The following is an 11,603-nucleotide window of genomic DNA, read 5'->3' as shown; positions in this document are numbered from 1 at the left end:
ATAAAGTTTCCACATTCACAATATGTTTAGACAAGTTTAAAATGTTATAAACAACACTTAGGTATTAATTTACGTATAGATTCATGATGAAAGCCTAAACCCTCACAAACTCTACAGTCAACATTAAGTCACAAGGAGCCCAAGTGTAGGCCACTCAAAAGGCCTCCCAAAGAGGAATTTCACGGCATGGTCTTGTGTTCTACAGGACATTGGAAGTCCTTCTAAATAGAGGTGTTAGTCACTTGGTCCAACTCTTTCCAACCCCACGGTGTAACCCACCAGGCTCCTCTGTCCATGGAATTTTCCAGGCAAGAACACTGGAGTGGGTTGCCATTCCCTTCTCCAAGGGATCTTCCAGACACAGGGATCAAATCTGGATCTCCTGTATTGCAGGCAAGTCTGAGCCACCAGGGAAGCTAATAGAGGTGAGCCCAAGGTCAATTCAATTCTGATGCATCCTAGTGCTGACATGTGCTTTGGGCAAGCAGAAAATTCATTCTGAAGTAGAAAAGAAAAGCCTCCCTCCCCCAAAAAACCAACTTGAGATTTCTTAGGAAATAGATCTCACTTGGCAGAAAATAGTATCTTCAAAATGTTCCCACAATGCAAAACTGCCCTACGGGATAAAAACTAGTTATTTCAGAGGAAGAGGGACTCTAATTCCAAGTACAAGATGAGAAGAGGCAGAATGGGGACAATGTCTAGGAGGGGCAGGGACAACAGCATGAACAAACTCCTGAGAAGTGTCAGAAGACTACAGAGAGGGAATAACAGGCAGGTATGAAAGCACACTGGTGTACTTGCTATATCACTACGAATGCTTTTGGCTGCAAATAACAGAAAACCCACTCAGCATATTTTTTAATCTTTCTCATGTAATAAGAAGTCTGGAGATGGCTTTTGCTGGTGTTAGTTCAACAGCTCGATGATGTCAGGGTTCACATTTCTGTGACTCAAAGCCTATTCCTTGTGGTTATAAGATGAATGTGGCATAGCCAGGCCTAACTGGAAGGTGCCGGGTGAAAGGGGTCGGAAATGGAGATAACCAGGCAGCCAACTCTTGATCACCATAACATGAAAACGGTAAGCAAACTGGGCTTTTTCAAAAGGAGAGAGCTTCCAAAATGGGTGGGTGCTGAGTCCATCCAAATGGAACCTAAGCTCCATTTCTAGGGAAACATGGAAATTCCTACACACATTACTGTAATGGCAGAGGAAAAAAACACCTATTCCAAACTTGTGTTTCTTCGTACTGACCAAGAAACTAAGTACACAACTCTCTTTCCCCCCAAAAGTTTAGAGTTTCTAAATGTAGTGAGAAGAAAACATGAATTTAAAGTGCTATAAAACACAAACAAGTTCAAAAAGGTGTGTTTATTTACAAAGGAACAGAGCATAATAAAGAACAAAGGAAATAAAATGACAGGTGTACATATTTACATAGCAAGTGAGGGCAAAACTTATCAAGAAGATTCTTTAAATACTTCTACAATCAAGCATTTAACAGTCAAAATCAGCTTCTAAGAATAATTCTTTATCACCTCAAGTTTTTTAGGGGGTTCAATCTATGATTCAAAGTATGACTCTCTTGCTGAAAAACTTATAATTTTATATTTTTTGAAAATCTCCAAGTTGCTGGAGGCCAGGTAAACCATATCACTACCAATCTTTAAAAGAGCCAAAGACGCTTAAATAAGCAAGTCATAACTGATTTAAGAAATCTTTTTTAAAAACTCAAATGTACTATCATTGGCTGTGCAGTACAATACAGACTTAGTTTACACTGCTTTCTTAATCCACTAAATGGTTTCCGTTACCTTATAATGAGATCTTACCATTCTCAAATGAGAAACGTTAAATCCTTTACTATTTAGCTCTTAGGAAAATCATTCAAAGTATTTATTCAGCTTTAATAAACTTAACATATGTGGGGAAAAAATGAAAAAGATCCATACACCTGACTATCATCAGTAGCCCATTAACTCTTGGATCTTATAAAACCAGACATAGGTCAAGATCCTTCAGACGTCTGCACTAACATACCCCAGCATATGGACTACATTTAAATTCATTAACAGGAGACGCGATCCTTTCACATGCAGGGGAGGCATGTAGGTACACTTCTGCAGTCCTGCCTTCTAGGTGTAGACACAGCCCCTGTTGCTCATGGCTTGGTCTACACCTGCTGGGTTTGTTGGTTCTTCTTTTAGTTCAACATACTTCTGACTTAAGATACGGTGTCCAAACTGAAATAAAGCAAATGTTTAATACATTATTCTGATGTAAAAAAACAGAATAGCATACCAAATGGCGCGATGAGGCTTAATTCATTCAATAGTAAGTAGTTGTTTGAGAGCGGGCTATGTGTCAGGCAGGGTGCTCAGGGCTGGGGTCACAGAAAGTGAGACCTCAGTTCTGCCGGAACTGACAAAGTAGAACAATTCTCCTCTGCTCTGCTTTGCTCTGCGAGTTGTCATCTGCTTTTTAGCCTCCACCCCTCCTCCTTAGCCACTCCAGTGCCACCCACCGGACTTTAGACTCTGTCCCTCTTTCTCTCTCCCCTTGTTCCCATGGCTTAATCTTCTTTAATTCTCAACTAAACTATGAGATGGGAAACCAGCCCCCAAATTAGGATTATATCTGAAGTAAAGCAAAGAGGCTTCAAATAAGGAGCAATCTTCAGGGTTAAGAGTTGAAATATACTGTGAATTTTTTTAAGTGTCCAGGGAGCAAGGTCATCAAAGATAATTATAAGCTCATTTGCTTTGTTAAGCACAATTATAAATATTCTATTTATCTAAATAATCCAGTCTTTACATGTGACGAGGAAAAATACTGGGAGTATTCCCATTTAAATATGGTTAGGTTGAATCTATTACATCACTCCTCTCTGCTCCTCTCAAAGTTACAGATGCCCGGTTCATACTGGGCGGCGACAGTGACAGACAGCAATGTCAAGTTAGCATGTGTTCAGGAGAAACCATTAGAAACTTATGTACAAGTATTTTTCAAATCAAATGTTTTATCTCAAAAAATGCCATAGTATGCTAAAAGCTAAAATGAGCATGTAAGTGAAAGTCAGTACAAAAACCAGAACATTAGCAGCACACAGTATCAACAAACAATTTTATTGCCCAGTCCACATAATTACTTCAAGAGAATTTGAAGGTAAAGATACATCATGAAGAATATGCATGAGAAAAACTGAAAATGTAACCTTACATTATAAGCGCACCCTTGAAGTTTCTGGACTAGAAAATGGAGAAGACTCCCAACAATTATCTTCTTTCTCAAAGGAATCTTCTTCTTGGAATGCAAATTTCTGCTTAAGTGCATGGGATATTAGAGACACTGGATCCCAAGGTGAGTCTTCTCTTTTCCTTTTATGAATGGGTCTGCCTCCAGGGGACCTTTAAAAAAATGGAATAACTTAAAACTTTGTGTATTAAGTTCCTTATTGAAGAGCTTCCCAGGTGGCACTAGTGGTAAAGAACCCGCTTGCCTGTGCAGGAGATGTAAGAGACACAGGTTCGATCCCTGGGTCAGGAAGATTCCCTGGGGAGGGCCTGGCAACCTACTCCGATTGAATTCTGGAGAATCTTGTGGACAGAGGAGGCCAGCAGGTCCCAGCCCATGGGGTCACAAACAGTTGGACACAACTGAAGCAACTGAGCACATAAGCCTTGACAAGCACAGCAAAAATCTAAGCATTATATAGCAGAAATAGAAGCATAATATAATCTACTTCGTCTTCAAAAGATTGGAATGTTTTGCCTTAGGATAACAAATATAAGGGTGCAATGGATTAGGAATCAGACAGCTGAGAAACCATATGGGGCTCTACCACAATCCATTATAACCTGGGATTTATCAAATATCATCTTTGTTTTTTTATTTTCTAATTCTCCAGTGGGTAGAAAAGTTTAAATATTTAATAACTTTTAAAAGGACTATGGAGTTCATGAAAAGAAAAACATCAGGCTCTTTGTTCACTCACTCAGTCTGAATGCTGACTCTTTCGCCAGGCTCCATTTTTACACTTTGGGGGTAGAGAGGTAATCCTGCTCCCGTGGAACACTCTAGGGGCAGGAGTTCATCAGTGAACAAGTAAGCAAGAACATCTGGGGCAGCAATTAGTGCTGTGAATAAAATAAAAGAGGGAGGGACTTCCCTGGTGGTCCAGTAGCTGAGACTCCCCGCTCCCAATGCAGGGGCCCCAGGTTTGAGCCCCAGTCAGGGAACTAGATCCCACTGCCACAACTAAGAGTTCGCATGCTGCAACTAAGACTCAGCACAGCCAAATAAGTATTTTTTTAAATACAAAATAAATAAATAAAAGAGGGAAATGTGATAGTAGCTAGGATAAAGCGCATTTGATGAGATGATGAGGATAAGTCTCTTAAAGGATTTGCCATTCTTCTTAAGGAAATGACAAGCAGTCAGTTTTATTGTAAACATCCAACGGATGCATCAGAAAGGAGGCTGGCATCTGTCAGAAAGGGAAAACAGGTACAACTGGAGTGCAGTGAAGTAAGATGGGAAGTGGGATGGGACGTCAGAGACACGAGGGCTGAATCCAGGCCACAGCAAGGTGTCAAGATTTCATTCTAAGCACAGTGAAAACCACCAAAGGATTTTCAGCAGGCGAATGGCATGATCTGACTTCAATTGTTAAAGATCACTCTGGTTATTATTCACATATGGAGAACAGACAAGGAGGCAAGAATGAAAAGAGAGTGACCAGTTAAGAGGTCACTGCCAAAGTCGAAATTATATAAAATGGTGGCTTACAATGAAAGGTGGCAGTGGGGACCATTGAGGGTACATAGATTTGAGAGTGGCCTCCCCCCTCAAAAAATGATAACAGGAAAAACACATAGAAGAATTGAAAAGGACTTTCTTTAAAAGTACAATAAAAAATAGAAAGAAATCAGTAGAGGAAAGATATGAAGATAAGACAAATAATTCTGGCATTCGAACTTCTAATAGGAGCTTCAAGAACGGAGGGAAAAAATAGGAGACGTATCAGAAAAATATTACAAGAAATTTTCAAAAATAAAGGACAACTGATTGAGTCCGTAAGTGATCAGCATGAGAAATTTTAAAAGAACACTCCAGGGCTCATCATCATGAATTTTGAGAAGATTAGGATCAAAAAGAAGATCTCAAATGTTTCAAGAATAAGGGAAACAAGTTTCATACACAGTATCAGGAATTAAAATGACATTAACCTTGCAACAGGAACACTGAAAGCTAGAAACCAACGAAATAATGTCTTCAAAATTCTGAGGAAAAATGATTTTCTGCTAATTATATATCCAGCCAAACTAGCAAGTAAGTATAAGAATTAAAAAAAAAAAGTTTCAGATATGTAAGGTCTTAAAATAATTAAGCTTTTATGCATTCCTCAGGAAGCTACAGAAGAGGGAACACCCAGGAAGTGGGCGATGCAACACTGGGCAAACAGAATGCCTATGATGACAAAGGAAATCCTTAGGATAACAATGTAGCAGGTTTAGAGCAACAAGTAAGATTAGGGAAGGGCAGAAGGCTCCAAGAGGGGATTTCCAGGGGTTGAGGGGAATTCAAAGAGGCAATAGTTAACTGCAATAAAAAATAAAATTAGTTAACAAATAAAATGTAATTGTAGTATATGAAATAGCTTTCCTGTGAATGTTTATTATTATAATAAGGATATAAATTCTGAACATGTATTTAAGACTGTGACTTAACCATATTGGAAGATGTAATAAGAAGTGTATGTGTGCATGTGTGTTAGGAGGTAGAATGTCTAAGAGAATGTATTTCAGATTTTTAACAATTCCAGTAAATATAACTAAAATATCAAAAAATAGCAAAGTACAATGTTTCAAAAATATGAAGATAAGACACTAGAAGAGTCACAAAAATTTGAAAATGATTCTCTCTAGGAGCCATGTTTGGGGTGAAGAAGAATCAAAGAGAAGACTTATATATGTTTACTTTGATAAAATAATTTCTTTAAACACCACTGATAAAATTTTGGTTCATTTTGCAAATTATGACAACATACCTTTCAACAGCACGTAGTTTAACCTTATTCATATCCTTTAGAACATCCAACATGTTTGGAACAGCTTCATTTTTCTGGTTTTTTGAGTGATGACTATAATTGGTCTTCCCAGCATCTGGGTGCTGTTGTTTCACTTCAGTTGTTGAATTATCTGATGCACAAATACTATTAGATGCTATTTTCATGAGAGGAGAACATGGAGGCTGTACAGAAGAAATCTGAGGAGGCGGTGGTGGAGGAGGAGAAGAGGGACGCACTGAACTTGAAAACGAACCTTGTTTGACATTGAGTTGAGTAGCCCCTGATGATGGCTTTTGTCCAAAACCACTAGGCCTGCCATTCAAGTCCAGGAAACCTAGAGAAAATTTAGTCTGTTGAAAAATCACACAAAACTGTCTCCGACATGACATGTAACACTAATTAGAATCAAAATAGGAACAATTTATGTAATGCTATCATAACAATGACACAGTGGCCAAGAAGGAGAATCAACCTTATCTGCTTAGCAATTTTTGGAAGAGTCAAGCAAATAGTAAATTTCTTTTTAATCCAATTAGGATTCTCTGTGTAGGGGGAAGGGAGAGAATGCATTTCAAAGAGAAAACAAAAAATGTTTTCAGTTACAATCTAAATTTCATTTTCAGTTTACAAAAGCTAAAACACAATCAACAGCTTGTGGCTAGAAACACACGAACTGATATATTCACTCTATAAGGACACTGTAGAAACACCCAGACACATATTTTCTAGGCAAGAGCCTAAGATGGGTACCAAATACTTAACTTTTTCACAACAGATTTGCTCCTAAAATCATATGTAACATGACTACTTTTTAAAAAGTGTATATATAATCTCATTTTTTATTCTATAGTAACATATTCTATATAATATTTCATATAAATTATAAATATATAATACTATAAAAGTATGGGTTATAAACAAACATATATGTGTTTATATAGGTGTTTCTACATACATATAGATACAGTGTGTGTATGTATATTTTATTTAAAGCAAGTCACATCTCTAAAAATTTTAGAGAGAATTATCTAGAAAACAGTATTCACCTAGATTTGATGGAAGTATAGCAGCCATAACTTCAAACGACAAATATATGAACCTCAAACCTATACTCTTCTCTCAAATTAATGCATCCTTCTGCTTAAATTTCCAATGCTTTTCTAAAGACTTAGAAAGACTGTATCCATATCCTCACCCATATCCTCTACATCTGCAGATTCAAAAAACTGCTGATTGAAAATATTTTTTTTAAAAATTCCAGGATAGTTTCAAAAAGCCAAACTTGATCTTCCACACCCTAACAACAGTTTACATAGCAATTCTATTGTATTTACAATAATTTGCATTTTATTAGATATTATAAGTAATGAGAAATGATTTAAAGTATACAGAAAGATGGAGGATGTGACAGATTATATACAAATATGCCATCTTATTTAAGGGACGTAAGTATCCTTGGATTTTGGTGGCCACAGGGGTCCTAGAACCAAAATGCTGAGGGACAACTGTACTTAGAAAATAGGCTTTTGAATATAAAACTACAACCTTTGGCAGCATAGCTAGCTCTTCTTTAAACCAAAGCCATTCTGGTCACTACAAATGCATCCTAATTTATTCTTAACAAACATCAGCAGTTATACACACACACACACACACACACACACACGCAACATCCTTTCACATTCCATGTCATTCAGAAGATACATTAGCAGCAAACATTCTTTTCTTACTTAGAACTGCACTGACTTTAAAATACTAGAGAAGTATCATCCAACCAAAACAAAAACCCAGTGTTACTTACCAGCTTTTGTACTGTTTCCCAGTTCTTGCCGTCCCACAATTGCAGCAATCTGAGAGCGAAGAAAAGCTAGCTCATCTTCAAGGGCAGCTATCTTTTTAATTGCAGTTTCACTTTCAGGCCAATCATTTTTTCTTGGTTTGTTATGCCTTACAGCAGGTGTCAATGGACCTTCAAATAGTTGCAAAGGATGAAAAGATGCAATTTTCTCCTCTTCTTCATTTTTCCATGTACTATGGGTGGAATGAAGGAAAAAATGGATAGAGAGATGGGGGAAGGAAAATTTTCTAAGAGAAATAATTTCTTTCAGTCAAAGAACAAAAACACCAAAACAAAATCAGAATAGCTCTCTTTACAACTGTCTGTAGACTCACTGAGGACAAGCAGTATCTTACACAACTTTGTATCCTCAATCCCCAGAACAGAACGCTGCCTTTAGCAGGTGACCAGAAGTGATCAGTGAAGAAAGGGATGCATCTGGCTTTCAAACTGTAAACCAAAAATAATTATCCTATAACTGTTCTATTAATGTCAAACCGTACAAATGGATTTATTTAGAAATAAAGTTAATCTACTTAGAAATTCTACATATTTGGAATATAAGGCTTGAAAGGATTCCATGTTATACTGGGGTAAGTACTCTAATTTTTTGAAAATTTATAAACCAGCTTTACATAGAATAAATTTAAGCAGAAATTTTGAATAATTGACCTTTATTGTACTTACAGCCTGTATCTGAATACACTAACTCCTAAGTTAGTATTCCCAAGCAGTAAAACATCCAAATGATTAAATATATTTAACATCATTGCCTGGTACACAGTAAACACTGTATAAATTTTGGTTAAATATATAAAACAAAATAGATCTAGTATTGGACGTCCTGGTGGTCCAGTGGTTAAGAATTTGCCTGCCAATGCAGGGAACACAAGTTTGATCCCTGTCAGGAAGACTCCCCTTGCCGAGGGGCAAATAAGACTGTGCACCACAACTACGGAGCCTGTGCTCTAGAGCCCACAAGACGCAATTTACCGAGCCCACGCTCTGCAGCAAGAGGCTACCACAGTTAGAAGCCCCTGCACTACAACTTGAGTAGGCCCCACTCTCCACAACTAGAGAAACCCACATATAGCAACAAAGGCCTGGAGCAGCCAGAAATAAATAATTAAAAAAAAGAAAAACAGATTCAGTATTTAGTATACAGGACAGAGCTTTCTCCTAAAAATGAACGTGGTAATCTTCAAATCCTTTTAATATCATTCCTTTGCAGGCCTGGGTTGGGTTTAAATGTGCGTTAAGAAAAACAAGCCAAAAATGAGAAAAAACACCAGTCATCCTTATCATGAAGACATTAGTAGGACCCAGTGTACTATAGAGCTAGACAAAATAAATGAAAAGGCTCACTTAGTCTGAACACACGTCAACACAGGCAAGAATTCAGATTGTAGCCCACACCCCACTTTTCCAAGATATGTAGAAAAATTACCGAAATCTGAGATAACTGGCTTCTTCATCATTTGCCACACACCAAACGTCAGCAAAAGACGGAACTACAGAGCCACAGTTAGCCGGGTCCACAGAGTTCAAGAGCGGAACCAGCTAAAGGGAAAAGGGGAAAGAAAGTCAGAGCTCTGCGGGCAGTCAGGGGGAGACACATGCCTGTAGAAACTGCTTACACAAGTTAAAAATCCACAAGTGTGAAAGGAGAAAGGATATGCAAGAGAAAAACATACACCTGTTAGCAAGAAAAAGGACTCAGGAAAACATAGTTCTCAAGTCTATGCATATGGCACTATTCTCTCCCCTAGGAATGCCATCCAACATAAAACACTGACTAAAAGAATCAAAGAAATGACTCAGGGGTTTCTTCACATCTGGCAATCTTTGGATATAATTAAAGTAATAAAGTAATAAAGACAAAAACACAAATGAAATTACTTGTTTCCAAGATAAGCTACAGGTGTTTGATTTGCAGGAAACATTTCTTCTTCTATTCCAGTCTATGTCCCTATTTCCCTATAGAAATTTTTATACATGGTACTTAAATAATACATGTTGACTGACTTACCTCAAAATTAGGCCTGGGACAAGGTTCTAAAGGAAGAAGTTTCCCAATGATACGAACAATACTCCGAGCTGATCCATAGTCTTTATTTTCCCAAATGTGTAAAACCTATTTAAACATAAATCATTATTTAAAAAGTAGTACTGTGTTGAGCATGTTTATATTGTTTATGAAAAGAACAAATGTTAAAGATAGAATAGCATTTTTTTAAAAATATAGAATAGCATGCTTTTATTTTCTTCAAAGAATCAAACTATTCACATGTATTTTTTAAAAACGAGGGGTACAGGGGAGTGCAGCTGAGGGAGGCAGTTAACATAAGCATATTGCAGGAAGATCTTTTGAGAAAGCACCACAAATTCATTTCTTTTTATTTCTGATAATGACCAAATACCCTGGGGAACTTTATTAAAAATTGACAATGTCAATTTCTCAAGCAATGAAGTAATACAAAGTATACTCATGTAATTTCCTTTAAAGAGGTGAATAAATGAATCATGCCCTAAACAATTTAAGAATGCTTTACTTATTGTGGTATTGGCACAAAAACAGACATGAAGATCAAAATAACAGAACAGAGAGACCAGAAATAAACCCACCCATGCACGATCAATTAATCTATGATATGGGAAGCAAGAATATACAATGGAGAAAAGACAGTCTCTTCAGCAAGTGGTGTTGGAAAGATGCACAGCTACATGCAAATCAGTGAAATTAGAACACTCCCTTACAACATGCATAACAATAAACTCAAAATGATTTAAAGACCTAAACATAAGATATGATACCATAAAACTCTTAGAACAGAACATAGGCAAAACACTCTCAGACATAAATTCTAGCAATATTTTCTCAGATTGGTCTCCTAAGGCAAAAGAAATAAAAGCAAAAACAAACAAACGGGATCTAATCAAACTCAGAAGCTTTTGCACCACATGAAAATCATAAACAAAACAAAAAGACAACCTACAGGGTGGAGGAAAACATTTGCAACCAACAACTGGATAATATCCAAAACATGGAAAAGAAATGCAAAAAAGCAAAATGGCTATCTGTGGAGGGCTTACAAATAGCTGTGAAAAGAAGAGAAGTGAAAAGCAAAGGAGAAAAGGAAAGATATAAACATCTGAATGCAGAGTTCCAAAAATAGCAAGAAGAGATAAGAAAGCCTTCTTCAGCAATCAATGCAAAGAAATAGAGGAAAACAACAGAATGGGAAAGACTAGAGATCTCTTCAAGAAAATCAGAGATACCAAAGGAACATTTCATGCAAAGATGGGCTTGATAAAGGACAGAAATGGTATGGACCTAACGGAAGCAGAAGATATTAAGAAGAGGTGGCAAGAATACACAGAAGAACTGTACAAAAAAGATCTTCACGACCCAGATAATCACAATGGTGTGATCACTGACCTAGAGCCAGACATCCTGGAATGTGAAGTCAAGTGGGCCTTAGAAAGCATCACTACGAACAAAGCTAGTGGAGGTGATGGAATTCCAGTGGAGCTATTCCAAATCCTGAAAGATGATGCTATGAAAGTGCTGCACTCAATATGCCAGCAAATTTGGAAAACTCAGCAGTGGCCAAGGACTGGAAAAGGTCAGTTTTCATTCCAATCCCAAAGAAAGGCAATGCCAAAGAATGCTCAAACTACCACACAATTGCA

At 37.3% G+C, this 11,603-nt stretch overlaps 1 protein-coding gene across 2 annotated transcripts in view; it reads right to left on the bottom strand.

The window, feature by feature from the left end:
* Nucleotides 1-1,359: 1,359 nt before the first annotated feature.
* The window catches only part of MTFR2 (mitochondrial fission regulator 2), a 16,708-nt gene continuing 6,464 nt past the window's right edge, over nt 1,360-11,603 (bottom strand). The window contains exons 3-8 of one of the 2 annotated variants that reach the window (XM_010844244.1): nt 9,940-10,044; nt 9,358-9,470; nt 7,875-8,104; nt 6,053-6,407; nt 3,223-3,410; nt 1,360-2,246 (exon numbers count right to left, since the gene is read on the bottom strand). In XM_010844244.1, the coding sequence (XP_010842546.1) occupies nt 3,224-3,410; nt 6,053-6,407; nt 7,875-8,104; nt 9,358-9,470; nt 9,940-10,044 (990 nt within the window). In that variant the 3' untranslated portion in view covers nt 1,360-2,246; nt 3,223. The remainder of the gene's footprint in view (nt 2,247-3,222; nt 3,411-6,052; nt 6,408-7,874; nt 8,105-9,357; nt 9,471-9,939; nt 10,045-11,603) is intronic. The other variant, XM_010844245.1, reaches the window with a different exon arrangement.

This window comes from Bison bison, unplaced genomic scaffold (genome assembly GCF_000754665.1).
Source record: "Bison bison bison isolate TAMUID 2011002044 unplaced genomic scaffold, Bison_UMD1.0 scf7180017864198, whole genome shotgun sequence".
NCBI classification, from domain to species: domain Eukaryota; kingdom Metazoa; phylum Chordata; class Mammalia; order Artiodactyla; family Bovidae; genus Bison; species Bison bison.
The sequence above is the reverse complement of the archived record's forward strand: the minus strand, read 5'-3'. Positions and strand labels throughout refer to the sequence as shown.